General features: G+C 52.7%; 1 protein-coding gene and 1 long non-coding RNA gene across 2 annotated transcripts in view; both read right to left on the bottom strand.

Annotated features, from left to right (window-relative positions):
- Nucleotides 1-2,835: 2,835 nt before the first annotated feature.
- LOC125932696 (uncharacterized) lies at nt 2,836-4,417 on the bottom strand. The gene is made up of 2 exons (XR_007460723.1): nt 3,772-4,417; nt 2,836-3,251 (listed from the first exon to the last, which is right to left on the bottom strand). It is a non-coding gene; the product is annotated as an uncharacterized LOC125932696 (long non-coding RNA).
- A 421-nt stretch (nt 4,418-4,838) lies between these two features.
- Nucleotides 4,839-22,598, bottom strand: part of TSPAN15 (tetraspanin 15) — a 49,989-nt gene continuing 32,229 nt past the window's right edge. Inside the window, exons 4-8 of the mRNA XM_049645169.1 lie at nt 15,119-15,214; nt 12,809-12,925; nt 7,672-7,719; nt 6,188-6,304; nt 4,839-5,662 (exon numbers count right to left, since the gene is read on the bottom strand). Coding sequence (XP_049501126.1) covers nt 5,513-5,662; nt 6,188-6,304; nt 7,672-7,719; nt 12,809-12,925; nt 15,119-15,214 — 528 coding nt within the window. The 3' untranslated portion in view covers nt 4,839-5,512. The remainder of the gene's footprint in view (nt 5,663-6,187; nt 6,305-7,671; nt 7,720-12,808; nt 12,926-15,118; nt 15,215-22,598) is intronic.

The raw sequence follows: 22,598 nt of genomic DNA, 5'->3' as shown, positions 1-22,598 counted from the left end.
TGACATCTTACATGAAATGGGCAAATGCCTTGCAGGATTAAGCTGCCAAGCTCTCAAGAAGAAAGAGCCTGATTAGCCTAATATTCAGTAAAGAAATTGGAATTATTGTGCAAAATCTTCCTACAAAGAAACCTCCAAGTCCAAGTAGCTCCACTGGTGAATCCTATCAAACTTTTAGGGAAGAAATTACAACTCCACACAAACTCTCCCAGAAAATTGAAAAGGAAGGAATACTTCCCAATGAATTCTATGAAGCCAAGACATTACAAGAAAACTACAGCCCCAAATCCCTCCTGAACATTAGTGCAAACATTCTAAACAAAATTCTAGCAAATCAAACCCAACAAATTATAGTTAAAAAAAAAAAAGTGAGGGGCACCTGGATGGCTCTGTCAGTTGAGTGTCCGACTCTTGATTTCAGCTCAGGTCATGGTCCCAGGGCTGTGAGGTGGAGCCCCATGTCAGGCACCATGTCAGGCTTGAGATTCTCCCTCTCTCTCCCCCTGTCCCTCTGCCCCTCTCCCCTGCTACACGCATGCTCTCTCTCTCTCAAAAACAAAAACAAAATGAGTGGAGCTTATTTGAGGAACGTGAGGTTGACTTAACACTTGAAAATCAATCAATGTAATTAGCCATGTTTAGAAATTTTAAAAGATGTCAAGAAAGCATTTAACAAAACCCAACATCCATTCTTGATAAAAATTCTCAGTTAAGTAGAAACACAACAGAACTTCCTCAAACTGATAAAGGACATCAATGAAAAATGCACATCTAACATTATATTTAAGGATGAAAGACTGAATGCTTTCCACACGAGATCAGAAGTAAGCTAAGGACAAGGTGCCTGGGTGGCTCAGTCAGTTAGGCATCCAACTTCAGCTCAGGTCATGATCTTGCGGTTTGTGAGTTCGAGCCCCACATCGGGCTCTGTGCTGACAGCCCAGAGTCTGGAGCCTACTTTGGAATCTGTGTCTCCCTCTCTCTGTCTGCCCCTCCCCTGCTCATGCTCTGTCTCTCTCTTTCTCTCAATAATAAATAAATGTTAAATTTTTTTTAAAAAAAAGAAGTAAGCCAAAGGCATCTATTCTCACACTTTCTGTTCAACATTGAATGAAACAGAATAGAAAATCCAGAATAAACTCACACATATGTGAACTGATTTTCAGCAAAGGCGCAAAGGCAAGTTGGTGGAGAAAGAGCTGCCTCTCAACAAATAATGCAAGTGCAACTGGATATTCATTTACAAAATAACCGAATTTCGATCCCTACCTCACACCATACAAAAAAAATTAACTCAAAATGGGCCATTGCCCTAAATGGAAAAGGCTTACATCATTATAAAGCTTCGAAAAGAAAATAAAAGAGAAAACCTTGCAGCCCAAGGGTTTCTTAAATGGGATACCAAAAACACAATGCACAAAAGAAAAAAAGTGATAAACCGGATTTCGAGTTAAAATCTTCTGCTTTGTGAAAAACACTGGTGAGGGAATGGAAAGACAAGCCATAGATGGGGAGAAAAGACTTGGAAATCCGATATGTGATAAAGGACTTATATCTAGACTATGGGAAGAATTCTCAAGCCTCAGTAAGAAAATGAGCAAGACAATTTTTTGAGAAAGATTTGAACAGATACTTCACAGAAATTAGTGTGTGGTGAACACAGCCGTGAAAAGGTATCCAACGTGGTTAATTATTGAGGAAGTGCAAAGTAAAACCACGATGAGGTATCACCACACACCCACACCAAATCCTGGCAAGGACATGGAAGAACGTGGGGGACCCTACATGGCTAGTGGAGGTGTAGAATCATGCAACCACTTGGGAAAATACACTGGCAGTTTCTTATAAAGCTGAACATACACTTACAGCTTTCCACCCCCGAGTATTTGCCCAGGAGAAATGCAAGTGTGTGTCCATATGAAGGCATGTACATGAATGTTCATAGCGGCTTTGTTTGTAATAACAACAACAGAAACCTGGAAGTAAGACGAGCGCCCATCAGTAGGTGAATGGATAAGTAAGCTATGGTATATCCATTCAGAGGAATATCGCTGAGCAGTAAAAAGGAACATGCTACTGATACATGCTACAAAATGAGCAAACCTCAAATTAATCATGTTGAATGAAAGCAGCCCAACAAAAAGAAGAGTACATGCTGTATTAACCCACAGGTATAAAATGTTAGAAAATACAAAGTCATGTATAGAAATGGACAGCAGATTCACGGTTGCCTGGAGATGGAGCAGGGGTGTGGTGGGGAGTCTGGTAAAGAAGGGATTCCCAAGGCAGGGCGCCTGGGTGGCTCAGTGGGTTAAGCGGCTGACTTCAGCTCAGGTCATGATCTCGCGGTTCATGGGTCTGAGCCCCGCGTTGGGCTCTGTGCTGATGGCTCAGAGCCTGGAGTCTGCTTCAGATTCTGTGTCTCTGTCTCTCTCTCTGCCCCTCCCCTGTTCACACTCTGTCTCTGTCTCTGTCTCTGTCTCTCTCTCTCTCTCTTAAAAATACATTTTAAAAAAACATTAAGGAGGGATTCCCAAGGGGCAAGAGGAAATTTTTTCTTAGCATGATGGAAATGTTCATTATCCTGATTGTGGTGATGGTTTCCTTAGTGATGTTTGTCGCTTTAAATAGGTGTGAGCCCCCCACCCCCACCCCGGGTGGCTCAGTCTGTTAAGCGTCTGACTCTTGATTTCCACCCAGGTCCTGACCTCACAGCTCATGAAACTGAGCCCCATGTCGGGCTCTGCCCTGACAGCATGGAGCCTGCTTGGGACTCTCTCTCCCCCCCTCTCTCTCTCTGCCCCTTCCTCTCCCTCTCAAAATAAACAAATAAACTTAAAAAACATGTGGTTTATTTTACCTCAAGTACACCTCAATAAACTGTTAAAAAATAAGTTTGGCGAATATCGTATTTGGAATTTGTATTCCAAGTCAGTCTTCTGGGACACATGATTGTTTTGTTTCTCTTGGAATTATAGACCAACAACAAAAAAGCCCAACATTAAAGCCTACACACCTCTCCCATCTCCGCAGCTATTGCGGGCTGCAATAACATGGTCATTTTCTGTATGAGCCATGGTGAGGCAACAGGATTAGTCTTGAAGGTCATGCTTCCATTCTTGTGAGATGAGGGGTCGAGAGGATGTTGTCGCTTTGGGCACCAAAAGAGGGCACGAGCAGAAGCATCCCAACCTCAGGACTGAAAAAGTCCCCTCCTTGTGTCCCGTTTTGCTTTCTAGAGAGGTGAGTGGCTGCGGTTTGGAAGGAAAAGAAGAGTGAAGTGCCAGCTGGAGCTCAGCCCTCTGTGGCCACCCACCCCGCCCCCTGGTCCCCGTAAGCAGCAGTGTCACGTAGAGGGGCGTCTTTGCGCCTGCGCGTGGTGGCAGAGAAAAGGAAGACAAGGTGACCAGAGGTTTTCAGGTTACAGGGTACTATGACTTTGGATAGACACACTCAGGGGAGTCCCAAACTCACTCAATGCCTCTGCTATCTTGTTGCCCCAAAGACAGCTGCCTCCCACTCAGCACAGAGAGAATCCTCAGAGAATAGCCAGAGCCAGGAGGCCACCAGCCAGATACAGGGGGTGACCTGGCCTTGCATGCGTAGGTCAAGATGGGGACCGGGTGGAGGTTCCAGCAACAGCTGCTGTGACCACCCCTTGGGGACAGCTGCAGTATCGGCCATCCGTGCTTTGCACACCCAGGACCATGCATGCGTCCACACCGCGGGGGGAGATTGTACCTGGCCTCACATCACGGCTTGGTCACTTACCAGCCCTGTGCTTTGGGCAAGTTACTTGACATGCCCCAGTCTCTCCATCAATAAAATGGAGACAACACAGTTGCAAGACTTAAAGGAGCTAGTAGCTGCCCAAGGTCTAGACGGGCTCCTGACACAGGGCACGCTTGCTGACGCGTTTGCTATTGTTGCGTCATTCTATCCTTTTACACACCCCTCTCCTGCCCTTTTCTACGCCCATCGGAACTCAGGCCCGTGTACATGGCCGACCAAACATCCGACCGCTTCACTTCTGGGTGTGGTGGGAAGTTCCCTAACACACTTAGACCGAGTTCTTCAGGTCTGGGGCTCTTGCTGTTTGTATCTACCGCTCTGGCTAAGAACCGCACAGGAAACCTGGAACCCACGTCTTGGGGCAGGGAGGCCTGGGCGGGCTGATCCGTGCAGGTCCTGCCATCTCCAGCAGGGGGCGATCGGCACCAAGCTTTGCTGGGCATCGAGCTCGAGCGTTGTTCCTCCCGACCGGGGGGCGGGAACGACTCGCTGATTACCGTTGGAGGGAGAGCGGCTCAGGTTCGAAAGCTGCGGGTGGATTTGAGGGCACAGCACCTCCCCAGACCCCTGGCTTTCCTAGTTCCCATCTGTCCCTGCTTTCCGGAGGAGGAGCCTCTTGCCATGGGTGGCTTTGCCTCAGTTTCCCAGTGTGTAAAACAGGGGTTGTCATCTCTGCCTCCTCCGAGGTTTCCCGCATGTGAATGAATCGCTAGCAGGAAGGGCAGGTCCGGGAGGCTCCGGGGCCAGCCCACAAACACAGCTGGGAAAAGCCATTTCCCTAAGAAGCAACACCAGAGAATGGGAGAGGCTGTCCCAAACCCGGAGCAGGCGGCCTCCAGCCAGCTGCTGATGCACCAGCTGCAGTGTCCCCAACTGTCCCAGATCTTGGCCCCATAGTGCCCTGCCCTTCCCCGCGCGCCCCACCCCACCCCCTTTCCCCGCGTCAATCCTTGCACCAGGGAGGGGCTTCTAAGCCCTAGTTGAGGACTTCCCGACCCCCTCCTGATCCAAACAGCACAAATGAAACACCAAAAAAAAAAAAAAAAAAAAATCAAATTTTTATTGTTTGATTAATAAACTGGATTGGAGGGGCAAAAGTGGGGTGTGTGGGGACACACCCAGCTTTGATTAGTCAGAAACTCCTGTTAACTGTGTACAAAATGTTACAAAAATCACGTAAAAAAGAGGGTCAGCAAAGCAGCAGCCTTAGGGAGGGCTCAAGGTTCCTGGGAGGCTGAGAAATGGGCCCAGCCTGGCCTCCGGGGTGTGGCCGTGGGACTGGGGGCGCCTGGGGGCCACACGCCCTCTCCACCACCAGGCACCCATGCTCTCCTCCCTCCTCCTGTACAAATTGCTACGAAATCGCCTTCAAATGGGCATAAACACCACAGGCCAAGGCACTGCCAGAAATGCCACGGGCCCTGAGCTGGGCGCTGGGCACCCCCTTGCCCGGTGGCCCAGGCCTGGAGAAGGGACGCTCTTGTCCGCGCCTAAGAGTGCGGGCAGGCACGGGATCCCGGGCCTGGGGAGGGGCTCCGCTCCCCAGAGAGGCAGTGGCCGTGGGAGGTCCGAGCAGGCCACCAGAGCAAAACACAGCCGGGGCTTTGGACAGTGCCAAGTCTGCGGAGAGGACCCACGGTCCTGTCCGGCCACTGCGGCGTGGCCTGAGTGGTGCTGTCGCGGCACGGTCCTGCGGGAGCTGCTGCCCCAGGCTGGGGTGCTAGTTGGGGTAGCACATGCAGCATCCTGTGCCTGCCGCCTCCACGCTGGCCTTGGCACCAGGTCCCAAGAGCCCGTCGGTGACAGAGTGTTCCATGATGATGTCCTCTACCCGGGTGATGTACAGGACTGTCAGCAGCACCCCCAGGAACTGAAGAGAAAGGGCAGGGTGGGCGAGAGCATGCGGGGGATCTGTATGGCCCTCTCTGGCAGCCCCCAACCCGGGCCCTCCTCTCCCCCTCCCAGGAAATCCCAGAGACCCTCCGTGCGCCCCATCAGCAGAGGCCCCTCCGCTCTGGGACCCCTGTCTCCACCCCGGCCATGCCACTCACTATCTAGGGGACCTCGGGCAGGTCACTCAACCTTGCCAAGCCTCAGTTTCCTCCTCTGTAAAGTGGGCACGATAACAGCATCTACCTCACAGAATTGAAGAAGGCAGTGTCGCCGAAGCACTTGGAAGAGCTTTATAAGCAGAGCTACTGCCATTCGCCCTCCCTTCCAGCCCTTTCCGCCCTCCAGGTGAGCCCAGACTGATGGCACAAGAGCGTTCTTCACCCCACCCCGTTGTACCTTTTCTGCTCTCTGTCACCACCAAGCCATGCTTTCTCCGAACCGACACCTTGCCCGCCACCCTACTTCCAGCTCCCCTCCCTGGGTGGAGGGGGGACCAGCCCACCTGGGGGAGCAGGATGCCCAGCAGGAGGCCCGCCATGATGGTGTAGTTGTCCATGAACCAGATGATCACGGCGTTGGTGCAGCCTCGCACGTAGATGACATCCTGCACGCTGAGGCGCTGCACAGGGAGGAGCCTGGCTGACACCTGACCCGGCAGAGCCCCAGCCCCCACTCTGCTGCTCGCTCGACGTCCAGGCAAGTCCCTCCACCTCGGTGAGCCTCAGTTTCTCACATGCACTACGAGCAGGTGGCTCTAACCGGCGGGTCTCAGTGGGCAGCAGTGTTCCTTAGAGAGCACCGAGGACATTCTGGTGGCACTTCTGGGTGTCACAGCAGCTGGGGTTGGGGGCAGAGGGACTACGGAGCTAAGGGCGATCCTATCCCACAAACAACGGCCCTGTCTACCTGCCTCTCAGAAGTCCCCCAGGGGCATCTAGACGGCTGGAAACCCATCCATAATTATCTGAGCCAAAAGCCCAACTTCAGGTACTTATAAAAACCACAGTGTTTTCTGTGTGGTTTTACTGTGCACAAATACATAGTATACATACACACACACACACACGTATGCTATATATAACTTTGCATAAATACTACTATGTAAATTACAGAATGATCATACGGTATTTTGTCTGGAATTTTATCAAGAATTGTTCGCCATATTGGAAAAATAATGCCTGTGGTATACACGTTCCCGCTCGCCCTGCCGGGGGTGTCAGCTGCCCCTGTGGTACAAACCCGTGACTGCTTTTTTTTGCGTCTTCTGTTGTATCTAATGCCTGAGCATTTCCATGTGAAGTATGCTATAGGATTGTAAGTTGTTCTATTTCTCCTTTTATCTCGGATCCATCCCTCGTTCTGAAATTGGGTGTGTCGGTAGATTATATTATCTGTGGATTTCATTTTGAGATAATAACAAGGGCATTCCCACATGATTTTATAATACCTGGGCATCGGGTCTGATGGCTTGAGAACCTCTGCTAGTCTATGGCTCTCCAGCTGAAATGTGTGTCAGAAGCACCTGCTGGGCTCTGCCCCAAGAATGTGTGTTTCTGGCAAGTTCCCAAGGCTGCTGTCACTGCTGGCCCAGGGAACTCACTCCTCACAGGCACCTCAAGCCATCATGATTTTTAGCTCCCTCCCAACACCACCCCAGTGTCTCTCTTAGTCCCCGGAGTTGCAAGGCAGACCGGTGCTGAGCACGGCTGGGCACACGGGCATGCGGGGGGCACTGGCAAAGGCACGCTGACCTCACACCGAAAATCCACAGTAGGTGCTCAGTAAACACAGGCAGGCAGCCCCTCCCAGCCTGGGGGGTTCTTGGCTCCCTGAGTCCTTCTGTATCTGGCCACAGGCGGAAAATCCTGGCAGCACCTGACTCCTATTCACAGCCAGGAGCCCCACCCCCAGGAACCCTTCCAGTCACCCCGCGGAGGGGACAGGAAGAGCAACCTTTCTCAAGGAAAGAGATTCCAAAGACATTACCTCCTTGTCAATAGTTCTGTAGCCGCACATGGTGTTGACAACTTCTGTCTGAAACAGAAATGTGTATTAGCTGACACATAATGCTTACTGTACAAGACGCTATCATTCTCCCCTTTTACTGGTGAAAGGACGGAGGCACAGAGTCCGTATGAATGGAGCTGAGATTCCCTCCCAGGCCATCTGGCTAAAGTCTGCATCCTAGCCTCCCCAACCCCCCGCGCCTGCCAAGAGATGCCCAGGAGGAGGGACAGGAAGGTTAGTTCTGCGGCATTTGGGGAAGAGGACGACTCCTCCACCAGGGGCAGCCCAGGAACCCGGAGAAAAGCGTGCCGTCCCAGGCTCCCTTGCCGCCCCAGGGCCACGGCTTTGCGACATGGCCATACTCGGTCTCAGAGATGAGGGCTGGGCTGTTCTTGCTCCGCGGACTCTTACGAGGCAAAACCTCAGATGGCAGCCAGGACCCTGGCCAGCTGTGGTTTACCTGAGGACAAGGCTGAGGCCGCTGAACACACACTTCCCTGCCCCTGCAGACTGCCAACCCACCAGCCAAGGCACCACCCGGGTGTTCTTCCGGGAAAAGAGTTGCTCTCAGGACAGGGAAAGCTGGGGTCGTCCCTGGACCCCCTCAAGCCCCTTCTCAGAGTCAGGACTGGCAGGGGCACATTCCAGCACTGTCTATGCCCCGTGCGGCCTCCTTCTCATTCTACAAAGTGGCAGAAAGCTAGATGCCCCGGCCCCACCGGGGCCATCCGGTGTGACATCCAACTGAGAGCTGCTGTCACTCAGGGCACTGCAGGTGGCAGCAGTGAGAGCAGGAGAGTGGCCTGGGCAGCCTCTGGCATCATGCTACCTGGTCCGGGTCTTGCTCTGCTACTTATGAGCTCTGTGACCCGTCTTAGATGGCACTCAATCAGTATTTGTTGAATGAATGAATGAATGAATGAATGAGATTCCTCGGTGTCTTCGATGAAGCAATGGTGATCAGTAAACCCACCTCACGGGGCTGTTTTGACCATAAAGTGAGGTACACCCGTCAACGGCTTATCTCAGGGCCAGCCACGTGGAAGAACAAAGGGATGCTGGCTAGAGTGACTTTGGACACAATCCCAGCCCCTGGAAGGCAAGGAAGGCTGTCAACTCCCCTTCCAAAAGAGCAGGTTGGACCGCAGGCCTCATCTCAGATGTCAGGACCTGGTTCGTGGGCAAAATAACCTCCCTCAGTCTAGACTGTACCCCAGGTGCCCTCTGATCCCAAACTGGCCAACATCCACTTAACACAGGTCAGCATTTGTGGCTCCTCCAGGGGGTGAACACGACCCCCATGGAGAGGGTCAGGCCTGGGAAGCAGGTGAATGATAGAATGACGGGAATGATAGAAAATGGTAGAAAACACCTTACTTGTTCATTCATCCACTGAACAAATATTAACTGAGCACCTATTATGTACCAATCAATGGTCTAGGTGTCGGGAATGTAGAAAAACAAAGGAAAGTCCTTGCCTTCATGGAACTTATATTCTAGAAAGGGGGACCCACAATGAACATAATAAGTAGGTCATCTGCATGGTATATGGAAGGCAACAAGATTAACCACTTTGCGCACTGCTCCCAGCCCTGGAGACATCACCCCTGCCCTCAGGGAGCAGACATGCACCTGGCAAGGCCTCTTTTGCACCCACAGCCCAGACCCCTCCTCTGGACACGCCTCCCCTGCCAGGAGAGCCCCCTCCGAGGGTTGGGGAGTAACAGGCTTCCATGGCTCTTTCCAAAGGTAAAGCCTGTCTAGGTTTGAGCACAGAACCAGTATTCTCCAGAGCCTCTGCTGAAGGTTCGCAGGCCCCGAGACCAGTACTTGGTGGCCTTTTCCATCTGGCACAGGGCCACAGAGAGGAGGTCACGAAGGGGGCTTCTGAGCAGCCCAAAAATGAACGCAGCAAAGTTCACAAGGGTTCTTCCCAAGTGCTGCCTCTCACTCTGGCACAGGGCTGATGAGCTGGGGTACCTGGGGTCTGAGAGGCCAGGGAGATGGGGGAGAGAGGCCTTGGGGGACAGGCCCCTGAAGGATAGCCAAAACCGAGAGGGTGGATATGTATAAACATGGGCCCAAGAGCTCAACAGGCACGGCAGTCTGAGGCCATTTAACGTAGAGGCAGAGTGCCCTCTACGCCAACCCAAGCCTTGGGGACATCACAGCATAACCAAATTTTACCTGAGTGATCCCTGTTGCTGTTTCCAGTCTCCTGTAGGAAGCCTGGTATAAGACATTTCTTTTAATGCTGAGAGCTGGGGGGGAAAGTGACTTTCCCTGAAGAAGCAGCTTGCTTTCCTCCGTTGAACGTAACAATGTATATTATGTTCACGTCTCCCCTTTTCCTTTGGCTGCCAGGAAGCTCTCAACCACCAAGCATAAGGCTCTGGTTTCTGATTATTTTCAGTTTGAGTTTTTTTCTATGTATTTCCTGTGTGTCCATTCAGACCCGTGGCTAAATGAAATAGGGTAAAATAAAAAGATCCATACACGAGTTCACACGCAGATTCTAGGAAGGAAGGAAACACCCTCTTTTCTATCGCGAGAGGAAAATCACGTGGGAGACACAAGGTGAGCCCACCAGTGGTTCTGTAATACAGGACCAGAGATAGCCCAGCTGGGTGAGTGTCACCTCCCCACCTCACTGTTCCCGTCCAGATGCGGACTTGACACTTCACTTCTCTGCAGGGTCCGTGTTGATATGCCCAGCCTGGACTTTTCCCCACACTCCAGACGCCTATATCCACCTGCCTCTTGGACATGCCTGCTGGAATGTCACCCAGCTCCCAAGCTCCGCCTGTCACACTGAACCCCTGATCCCCCAAACCTGCCTCACTGCTGTCCTCCCCTCTCAGGCAACAGTAGCCCCGTCTTCCGTGTGGCTCAAGCCAAAATCCGGGAGTCCTCCTTATTTCTCCCTTTCCCCCACCTCCCATATCTGAACTGTCGGCAAATCTTGTGCAATTACGTGCAAAGCAAAGCCAGAAGCTGACCAGGTTTTATCACCTCCGCTACCATCGCCTGACTCTGAGCCTCTGTCTTCTCCCACCTGGTGGGGTGGGTGCTTCCCGGAACCCCCGAAACACTGGGAGCACAATCGGCAGAAGCCTTAGCTGTCGGCCCTTGTGATGATTGTTACGTGTCGTTAATTTTATGTGTCAACTTGACCGGGCCCGGGGTGGGGTGCCCAGGTATTTAGTCATACATTATTCTGGGTGTTTCCCTGAGGGTGTTTTTCAGTGAGATTAATATTTAAATCAGTACATGGAGTAAGACAGATTGCTCTCCCTAATGTGGGTGGGCCTCATCCGATCAGTGGAAGGCCTGCACAGAACAAAAAGGCTGCCCTCCCCCAAGTAACCGAGAATTCTTCCTGCCCGACGAACTGCCCACCTGAACTAAGACACTGGCTCTTCCTGGCTCTTGAGCCTCCAGCCCTCGGACAGGAACTACCCCGTCAGCTCTCCTGCTTCTCAGGCTGTTGGACTCAGACTGGAGCTAAACCATTGGCTCTCCTGGATACCCAGCTTGCTGACTCGTCCTGCAGACCTTGCTCTCGCTAACCAGCAACGCAGAGCCTGCTTCCCGGACAGCCTGACCTGTGACACACGGACCGCCCCTAATCAGACTCCCCATGTTCACCTCTGCCCTCCCAGCAGTCAGCATGATCCTAGTAAACCTGAAGTCAGATCTGCCACTTAGCCACTCAAGCCCTCCATTTGACCCCTTGTCCCTCCAGGGAAAACCAAAGTCCTGACCATGGTCTTTAGGGCACCCATGACCTCCCCAACTTGATCTGCTACTGTTCTCCCCCACGCTCACTCTGCTCCAGCCACAGTGGTTTCTGTGCTGTTTCTCAAATGCACCGGGGCAATTCCCACCCCAGGGCCTTTGCATGTGCACTTCCCTGCCAGGAAGTGCATCCTCCAGATATGCATGGCTTACTCCTTCACTTCCTTCAGGGTGTTATGAGAACTACCTTCTCAGTATCTAAAATCACAATCTTTCATGCCCCTGCTTTATTTTTCTCCTTAGCATTTACCACCTTTGAGGGTACAATCTGGCCCATACTTTGTTGGTCTAGAACGTCAGTACCGTGCAGGCAGAGTTCTCCATGTGTCTACAGACCCCCAGGACCTCGAATCACATCTGGCACATAGCGGGTCCTCAACAAATATATGCTGAATGAATGAACACACGTAGGACTTCCAGAGCTTGACGCGGACATTCAGGTGCCACTGCCCTATGTGACGAAGTTCAGGATCACCGCCCCCCCCCACACACACACACACACAAACACAGGCTTCTCTGAAAATGCTGGGCTCTTCTCCAGTGCTCCCCCTTCCCAGAAAGCTACCCTAAAACGGCAGCTAAAATTTCCAAACAAACCTTCTCTCCTGGTCCAGGCTCTTTTTAGGGCCAATGCACTTGGCACTGACTCCCTGACTCAAGGGTGAGGCCCCACCCCCACCCCCCACCCCCACGCCCACCGGCAGCTGCTTGGTTTACAGAATCCAAGCAGTGGGCACAGAATGGTAGAGATGTTCGAAAAGACATTTTCCATGACTGTTCAGGCATGAGTAATTGCAAAGCTCTCCACCTCATTCCAATCCAGAAACCGAGCAGTTGGGGGACACGTTAGTCAAACACAGGATTGAAGAAGCCCTTCGTTTATAAGTGGCGACTATACAGGACAGCCTCCCACGAAGGCAGGCCCCTGATGTTTGGGTGCCTCAATTTCTTCATCTGTACAGTGGGTAAAATAACAGGACCCACCCCAAGGTGGGGAAAGGACTGAATAATCCAAGGTTGGGGAATAGGGCTGAATTCCTATTCCCCAGGGTTGGGGAATGATAAAGGTTGGGGAAAGGGCTGAATAATCCAAGAGAGCCTAGGTCGGGCCTGCACGTGAGAAGTGTTCACTAGCTGTTCGCGACCACTGCTCTTAAAGACCAGCCTTCCACGCCCCCACCCCCAGATGCACCCCTGTCAGTGGCCCTGGGGACTCGGGAAGCCGTGGCAATGACCACCACCTCCTGCCCCACCCCTACCCCCTTCCTGAAAGACGAGAGGCGCCTGGCCAGCCCGGGAGGCCAAGAGCAGCGGGTACCGTGTTTCTGACGCAGCAGGTGTAAGGCACCCCGCAGGCCAGGGGTCCGGGGGCGTCGCAGGCGTGGTACTGGTTTTTGCTCCAATCCCGGTAGTCTTCCCCGCCGCAGCACTTAAACTGAGAGAGAGGCAAGCAGAGGGGTGCCGTGTCACCGCCGAGGCCCCAGGCACGGACCAGGAAGGGGCCCTGCCGGGAGACCCTGTGGCTTATGATGGGTCTCCTGGTAGGGGGAGCACCCGGGGCCGTGGTCGGCAGGTTGTCCTGTGCTCTCCCGGGAGGCAGTGAGCACCCCATCGCCGGAGGGGCACGCAGGCCAAGGCTGGGCAGCCTCCCAGGGTGGGTATGGGGAGGGTACTAAACACTGGAGGGAAAGTTCTCTTCGACCCCCACCTTCACGTCCCCAGTGCAGCTGCTCAACCCTGAAGGTCCCAGAGACTAGGGCCCCATGGATGCCCCCACAGCCCAGTGGCGTTATGCCACAGCCACCCCAGCTCGGCCTGGGGGTGTCCCTCAGCAAAGGGACACACACACGGCCTGCCATGTGGGCTCGGGACCGAGGGTGGGGACAGGGCGGGCCTCCTTTCCCCCTGGCTTAGCTTCTCCGGGCACCAGCCCCTGCACTGGCACAGATCCGGGGAGGCAGTGGCTCCCTGGAGGAGGAGGAGGAGTGAGTGGAGGAGGGGGAACGGGGGAGGAGTGGCCGTCCGTTGGGAGGTCAGGGAGGCCCCTCTGAAGACATGACATTTAATCTGAAACACGAACAGCAGGGAAGAGCCAGTCACCAGTGCATAGGCCCCACAGAATGAGCCAGTGGTATGTGGGCAGCGGGCACAGAGGCCTGTCAGGAGCAGGGGGAGTGAGAGGGGAGGGATGAAGGGGAGAGGCCGGCCTGGGCCGCACCACGCAGAGCCTACTGAGCCAGAAAGAGTAGGGAGCTGAGATCATATTCTGAGTGATGGGGAGTCGCTGCAGGGTTGACTAGGGGAGTGATGATGCCAGAGAGACACAAAGCAGACACCCTTCCGCAGCCCCCCAGGGAGCCCTTCCGGCAGTTTTTAAGACCTGGAAGTGCCTCCCCAGGGTGCAGTTAAAGGGCATTTGCTTTGCAGTCCAAGAGACCAGAGTTCAAATCCTCAGGCTACCCCTCCTAGCTGTGTGACTTTGGGCAAGCTGACCAGCCTCTCTGGGCCTCGGATCCTCATCCGCAAAGCAGGAAGAGCAATGCCAGCTCTGCACAGCTGAGCTGAGGGTGACAGAGCCAGGCCATACACGAAGCACTCAGCATGGGGCCTGGCACCGAGCATGAGTCACCCCCACCCCGCCCCACCCGGGGAGAAATGAAATCCCCAAGCCAGTTGAAGGCTGGTTCCAATAAAAACATCATGCTTCACCCGACGGTCAGAGCTGGCCGACACACCCCTGGCAGAGAAGGGCCTCCCGGAGGCTGCACCTGTTGTGACCACAGTGAAGGCCTGAGCCAAGGGAGTGGCCACTGCGGGTGGCCCTGGGTGCGGTGAGATTTGGTTCTCGCTGACGGCTAGCATGGGAACCAGGTCCCAAGGCCATGTCCCCAGAAGTGCAACGTCAAGGCACAATGACATCAGGACATCAAGAGCGAGGGGCCGTCCGTATTCCCCCCCCTCCCCGATGCAGATGAGGAACCTGAGGCTCAGGACTAAATGAGACCGAGGTGTAGAAGCCACTGAGGGCTTATCATTGCATCGACAGACTTGGGTAGACGTTGTGGGGAGAAGGACAGTGTCCCAAATTGACAATCGTCGCGTTCACAGAAGTGCTATGGGGGAAAAGGGGATGTCGTGTTCTGTTCCCCAATGCGGAGGATGTGGGATCAGGGATGAGCTCTTTCCACATCAGGGCTGTCCCTGACTTGACAGGGAGTGAGCTCCCCGTCACTGAACGGACTCTGAACTGGGTGGCTTGGAGGTCACTCCCACCTCAAGGAAGGATGGTCTTTGCCCATTAGAGAAGGGTATCCTGGGACCCTGCAAGGTGGCTTATAGTTTTACCTGACCTTATTCTTTTTGGGGGGAGGGGAGGGTGGTAACTAAGGAGAGACAAGAAGAGTAAGGACATTCTGGGCCAGGCACGTGGGCAGAGGACTGGTTGAGAAGGTCAGGCCCTACACTTGGTGGCTGTCTATGGCACACCGTTGCCTCCCAACGTGGCCAGCTACTTGCTTTGGGAGCGGACAAGCCGCTGCTCTGTCACCCTCACCCTCTTGAGCAGGGTCCCGAGTCGGGGGGCAAAGGGCACGGCAGCTGTGTCTCTGACCCACGGCGCCTGGCTCACCTCCTTCTGAACAAAGTCCATGATGTTTTTGAAGTCCAGATCGTCATAGTAGTTCTCGATTCCTCTTCGAATGTTGTCATTCAGAAAGTCGATGGTCTATTTAGATGGAGACAGTATGAAAGAGACAGACCTCCCCTCCCTGAGCCCAACCCAAGGTCTCCCAGGACTCGGGATTGGAACAGAGTGCCCACGTGCCCAAGTAGCTCCCACCCCGCCTGCACGAATGCCCCACCACATCCCTGCCCACACCCTCTCCATGCCCCCCGTGCCCATCTGATGCCTTAGTCCCTCTGCCATGTCTAAGCAGGAGTGATTCACACGCTTTCCCATACAGATCAGATAGGCCAGGACCCAAGAGATGGGGCCCTTCCCCAGGGAAGCAGCCACGCCAGGCTGGGACTGGGCTGGCCCTGGTGCCTGTCTGGTGCTCCTTCCACTGTCCAAAGACAGGCCTGAAGTGAGTCTTCCTTTTGTCCTCCAGACCTCCTCTCCACTCTCAGCTGCTATCCAAGCTCTTGTGTTATAGATAAGGAAACTGAGGCCCAAAGAGGGGCCTGACTCTGCCAGGGCGCAGAGCAGGCAGGCTAGGGGCCTGGCCAGGACTGGAAATCAGCTCTCCCCACTTCCCCAGCGGTTCATCGCTGCGGGGCTCTGGCCTGAACAAAGGGCCCACCCCCTAGCTCGGACCGGGAGGGGTGCTGGCACATCGCCCTCTCCCGGTCACACTGGGCCTTCTGGATCAACAGCTCGGCTGTTGTGCTGAAATCCAGGAGCACAAAAGGCCCCACAGCGGGCAGGGGTGGGGGCAGGAGTGTGGGCAGCCCAACCCCAAGCTCAGAGCAACAATCAGGGCTTTCAGAGCGGGGAGGCCCGCATATCACCAGAGATCGTGCTGGCACAAAGGGGGCATTCTTGGCTCTGGAGCCAGACGATCCCCAGGGGAGGCGCCTGTGGGCGCCCCTGGGAAAACCGGGCCCTGGGTCCCAGGCCTGGTCCTGGGCTGCAGGCCCCACCACAGCCACTTCTCCTCTCTGAGCCTGAGTTACCCACTGGTAAACCAAACCTGCAGGCCCGTCTTTAAGGTAACTTCCAGTTCCGAGGACCAAAGACTAAGCTGAGAGATGCTGTCGAGGCTCAGAGTCAAGAACAGGCCCCGCAGCCAGCCAGGCCGCGGACGCCGCATTTAATACCCGAGCCTCCAGTTCCTCACCTGCAAAATGGGGAGGACGGTCCTCTGCCTTGTAGAGATGTGAGTGTAGACAGCCTCCAGAACAAAAGCCGGCGGCTAGCCTGGGACCCCACAAACACCCTGCAGCCCAGGGAGGCCATCTGACCACAGTCACCTCACTGGTCACTGGCAGAGAGACGCTAGAACCAAGGTGGCGAACCCCCAGCCTGACAACACTAAGAAGCCAAAATAAGAACTCAAGGTTCAGTTTGGGGTCATCTCCCCACATCATCTCCAGTATCAGGAAGAGAGGAACAAAGGGTACATCAGCCGCGTGCTTCCCGACATTCACTGCTCAAAGCCAAGACAATAAAGGAGACTGGCTTGGGGAAGCCTATCTCTGTGGCCAGAAGGAAAACCCTCTGCTGATGAAGGCCAGCTGCTCAGAAGCAGACCTAGGAGCCGACAACCTTGACGGTGGCCTGCGGGGGACGTGGGGCAAGTCCACTCACGGGCGCGCCAACGACCGTGCTCTCACCAGCCCTCAGCCCCTGCGTGGATCCCGGGGCAGGGGCCGGCTGGCCACACAACCCGTGCAGAGCAGGGACCCGCCTGGCCTCAGGCCCACGCTTCTCAGAGGCCCCAGGCCATGAAACCTTTCCAACCTTGGGTGCCTGCTCCTCTGGGTGATGAAGGGACAGGCCAGCCAGCTGGGACACTGTTGGGGGCACCTAAGAAACAGGACACTAGGGTGGGGCCGGTCTGCCACCCAGGGTAGGGCAAGGGAATGAGCTCATGGCATTGAACGGCACACTGCAGGGGGCCCCTGGGTGAGCGGAGATGCAGGGGTGATGCCAGGGTCAGGGCCTGTTTCAGTCAACTCTCGAAGCATTGCAGACACAGTCCCCCGTGTCCCCCTGGACCTACCCCAGTCCAGTGGCCACCTCCTCGCCCCTCTACTGGGTCACATACTGTTGGGACTCCCCCGGGGCTAGAGCTGGGGGGCAGGGGATGAGGGCAGGAGGCCCGGGACAGGGTCAGCCGAGGGGAGAAGCCTCTCCCTCCCTCTTTGGTGAGCCGCTCTGACCTTTCTCTCCAAACCGTCTCAGTCTCTGGGCACTTTCCAAACATGCTGACTCCGAAAAAGGCCTCTGTGAAAATCAGGCCTCCCATCTGGTAAGCTGAGCCGGGCCCCTGCAGGGAAGGGAGGCCCCGCCAGAGGTCCGTGGAATGGGCAGGAGGAACAAATGTCCCAGGCTGCGTGGACCGTCCCCAGTTCCTCGCGCTGCCTGTGGCACCGTGAATATGTGGCCTCAGGGGCCACATGGCCCCGGGCTAAACTAAGCAAAGAGTAAGCAAACATCAAAGGCCACAAGATTTTCAGAGCACGGTGTTTAAACCACCAGAGGCAAGCTACAAAGAGCTGTCCTTTCTAGTTCTTTCTTTTAAATCTAGTCTTAAATTTATCCAAAGCCTCCACAGCAGCTTTCCCAGTAGAGGTGCCTTCTGCTTTTAAATGGAACTGGGGAGCCCGAGGAATCGGGGAGCCTGGGCCGCTCAGTTGGTTAAGCGACCGACTCTTGATCTTAGCTCAAGTCATGATCTCGGCTCAGGTCATGAGCTCATGGTTCGTGAGTTCCAGCCCCACATCAGGCTCTGCACTGACAGTGTGGAGCCTGCTTGGGGTTCTGTCTCTCCTTCTTTCTGCCCCTCCCCTGCTTGTGCTTTCTCTCTCTCTCTCTCTTTCAAAATAAATAAATAAACTTTAAAAAACTGAATGAGGAATCAAGGGAGTGGGACCCGTGGCAGCCGCAACCCGGGGCTGGGAGGCTGGGAGGCTGGGACCAGGCGGAGAAGGGAGGAGGGGCAGCTCGTTAGCAGGAGCCTCCTGCCTGGCCTCTGGGGATGGAGCTTCTGCTGCCTTCTCCTCAGCTCCCGAGACCCCAGGCTGCGGCCCCACTGCCACCAGTACCAGCCCGGTTGCCACAGTGTGGAAGCGGGTGCTTGGCCTAGGACTTCCTTCCCTTGCACCTGGGCTGAGCCAGCACCTCCGGGTTTCCCTCAGTGCCCCAGACTGTGGGGACTTGTCCTCTTGCCTCCAGTCCTGAGAGCGGGCCCAAATCTAACAAGCAAGACCAGAAGAGAACCCAGGAAGCAAGAAAAAAGGAGCAGAGAAAGCTACAAGGTTCTCCGGAACATGTGCTAGACCCTTCCTCAGACCTGGCCGGACGTCACGGGTTTAATCCCGAGGGAGAGGAGGCCATGCTTCAGCTTCGCAGGTGTTTGGGGCTCCAGCTGTCCCTCCCACACTCTGTCCACAGCGGGGCACCCCGGCTGTGAGGGTCTGGCCAGATCTCAGCAGAACCTTCTCTACTTGGCTCCAGATGGGAAAGATATATACGTTTGCGTGCTCAGCCAAGCGGGCCACCGTGCCTTCTCCTTTCTCCCTGCCCCTGAACTTCAAGGGCATGTTGTCCAGAACCAGCTAGTGCCAGGGCCGTGATAAAAAAAACAGGCTGGGTGCTGTCCACTGTTCCCTGGCCTGGTGTTGGGTGTGACCACAGCACCCTCTGGTCAAGGCCAGGAAAGAGGCCACTCTTCACCCCTGCCTTGGTAGCAGAAGGAAGGTAGAGGCAAGGAGGCCTGCGACGGGCATACAGGTGTACCAGCTACAGCCCGGCACCCTCTGGGTGTCCCGCTCAGCTCTGCCTGACTGGGAACACATGGGCAAGAGCTGCCCTCCTCCCACACCCCTACACCCTCGGGAGAGGTCCTGGAGCAAGCTGGAGTACTAGGAGGTCAAGGTGAGACGCGAAACATTGTGGAGGTCACTCAGACTCTCCTCCCATGGCTGGGGTCAGGACACTGCACTTCAGATGCCCGGGCCCTCGGGTCTCGGTGCCACTAGGCTCTGTACAGAGAAGCCACTTCAGTCTGACCACCAGGTCATGCCTGACAGCAGAAACCCCACCCAGGGTCAGGGATGGAGACTTTCTTCCTTACATCCAGGAGCATGTTTATATATTGCTGCCTGGCTGGGGCCATGGCCCGTGCACCTTCCTGGGAACCCAGCGTGAGGTCGTTAGCCTAATTTGTCCTCATTTGTCACCAAGAGCGACTTAGACTTGACTGGTAGCCCGTGGGGCCAGGCTTGTTAACAGTGTGTCTCAGAGAAATATGTCTTCTCCTCTTGGTGAGGAGAAATGGAATCGCGAACTCACCTCCTCCTGGAAGTAGACCTTCATGGCTCCTCACCTTTTTCTCCACCTTACACCGCCCCTTCCTACTGCCATCAACAGCCAGGCTGTTTCCCTATCCTCACCATCGGCCAGTCTCATATTTTACATTCGGGTTGGAAGGGACATTGTTTTTTTTAGGTGGTATTTTTCCCCATGATTTTAAGAAAAAGAATATTTGGGAGCTAGGGAAAAAATACAAAGAAGAAATAAAAATCACCCTAGCCCTACCCCTCAGAGGATACAAAAGTTAATATGATAATATTTCTATTATCTTCCAGATTTTTCCAGGCCTAGTTTTTTCATGGTGGAGATCTGACCGCATTTATAATTTCCTATCTCATTTTTCAATGATTTTGAATTCTGCGTCACAGGCATATGAGAACGTGGCCCACGATGAGCCTCCAAAGAGCTGAGAGCCCTGACGGTGAGGGTCCTTCCTGGGTTGCACACAGAGACCCTCCCCTGACAGGCCCCATGAAGGGACACACCATCCAATCCTCAGGGTTTGGGGATAATGAGATAATGAGAAACTCTCAGCCCTGACCTTGACCCACGGCGTCCTCAGCTGTGAGGTCTAGGGGGTGGAGGTCCTTCGGTGGAAGAAGGAGTGGTGGGTGTCATGGCCGCTGCTGAGCTACAGGGCACTGGGAAGATGGCTGATCGGGCCGCCTTTGTGAGAGTGCTCTGGAAACCAGAACTGCTGCTCACTTAGGGTACCGTTTATGAAAACAGTCGATGCTGCTGACCACAACCTGGACCTGGCTCTAGCCAGGAAAGCACTATTCCGTAACCTCTGGAAAGCCACAGGCTGGCTGGGAGCCCGGCGGCTGCACAGAAACACATCCCCACGGACGAATAGAATAAACCTCTCGCCCCTCAGGCTGCTGAGAAATGAACCAACACCCCGATCTTCCAGCTCTGAGCAGACAGTCTGAAGAGCAGAAAAGGGGAAAAGGGAGGAGCAGGTAGTGACACCAGATCGAAAAGATAACTGATGAGGCAAAGAAAAAGGGAAATAAAAGAATATTTTGAGACAAACGAAAATGGAAACACGACATACCAAGACTTTGGGGATGCAGTGGAAACAGTCACGAGAAGGAAGTTTATAGTGATAAACATCTTCCTTAAGAAAAAAAGAGAACAATGTCAAATAAAAAATCTGACTTTACACCTCCAGGACGCAGAAGGAGAGGAGCGAACCAAGCCCCAAGTTAGTAGAGAGGGAAGGTAATAACAAAGGTCTGAGCAGAAATAAATGAAGTAGAGACTAGAAAGTCAATAAAAAAAGTATCTACAGGGGCGCCTGGGGGCTCAGTCAGTTAAGCGTCTGACTTCAGCTCAGGTCATGATCTCACAGCTAGTGGGTTCAAACCTTGCATCGGGCTCTGTGCTGACAGCTCGGGGCCTGGAGCCTGCTCTGGATTCTGTATCTCCCTCTCCCTCTCTGCTCTCTCTCCCTTTCTCAAAAATAAAATAAACATTAAAAAAATTAATAAAAAGACAAAAAAATGAAAAAATAAAATTAAAAGTTAAAAAAGAAATAGAAAATCTGAACAGACCAATCACAGGTCAGGAACTAGTAAACTAGTAAATGTCCAGGGCCAGACGCTTCACTGGTGAACTCTACCAAACACTTAAGGAATAATTAATACTAATCTTTCTCAAATTCTTCCAAGATATTGAAGAGGAGGAAACACTTTGAAGTCATTACGAGGCCAGCATTCCTCTGATACCAATGTCAAGCAAGGAGACTATAGGAAAAGACAAATATGGGCTAATATCTCTGATGAACATAGCTGCAAAAATCCTCAGAAAAATACCAGCAAACCAAATTCAACAGTACATTAAAAGGATCATACACCATGATCAAATGGGATTCATCCCTGGGATGCAAGAATGGTTCAACATCTGCAAATCAATCCATGTGATAACCACATTAACAATGAAGGATAAAAGTCACATGATCATTTTAACAGATGCAGAAAAAGTATTTGACAAAACTTGACATCCTTTTCTGATCAAAAAAACACTCAACAAATTAGGTATAGAAAGAATGTACCTCAACATAACCAACACCATACATAATAAGCCCACAGCTGACATCATACTCAATGGTGAAAAGTAAAAGCTTCTCCTCTAAGATCAGGAAGAGACAAATGTCTACTCTCACTACTTCTATTCAACATAGTCCTGGAAGTCCTAAGCCCAGAGCAAAGAAATTAGGCAAGAAAAAGAAATAAAAGTCATCTAAATCAGAAACGAAGAAGTAAAATTTTCTGTTTGCACACGACATGATCTTACATATACAAATCTTCAAGACTCCAGCAAAGATCTGTCAAAATTAATAAATGAATCCAGTAAAGTTGCAAGATACAAAAATCAACATACAAAAATCATTTGCATTTCTATACACTAACAATGAACTATCCAAAAAAAAAAAAAAAAGAAATTAACAAACCCATTTACAATAGCATCAAGTTGAATAAACTATTTAGGGAGAAATTTAACCAAGGAAGTGGAAGATCTGTATACTGAAAATCATAAAACACTGATGAAAGAAATTGAAGACAACACAAATAAATGGAAAGTTATCCCTTGTTCTTGGATTGGGAGAATTAATATTCTAAACTATTCACACTACCCAAGGTGATCTACAGATTTAATGCAATACCTATCAAAATTCCAATGGCCTTTTTTCACAGAAATAGAAAAAATAATCTTAAAATTTGTATGGAACCATAACAGACCTCAAACAGCTAAAGCAACCTTGAGCACAAAAAGTAAGATGGAGGCATCACACTTTCTGATTTCAAACTATATTACAAAGCTATAGGTATCAAAATAGTATGGTATTGGCAAAAAAAAAAAAAAAAGACAAGACATACAGATCGACAAAACAGGATAGAGAGCCTAGAAATAAACCCAGTCATACCCACCAACTTTTGATAAAAGCACCAAGAATACACAACGGCAAAAAGATAGTCTCTTAAATGGTGCTGAGAAAACTAGATATCCACATGCAAAAGAATGAATTTGACCATCAGCTTACATCATACACAAAAGTCAATTCAAA

This window comes from Panthera uncia, chromosome D2 (genome assembly GCF_023721935.1).
Source record: "Panthera uncia isolate 11264 chromosome D2, Puncia_PCG_1.0, whole genome shotgun sequence".
In the NCBI taxonomy this organism is placed as follows: Eukaryota; Metazoa; Chordata; class Mammalia; order Carnivora; family Felidae; genus Panthera; species Panthera uncia.
This window is presented reverse-complemented; position numbering and strand designations above follow the sequence as displayed.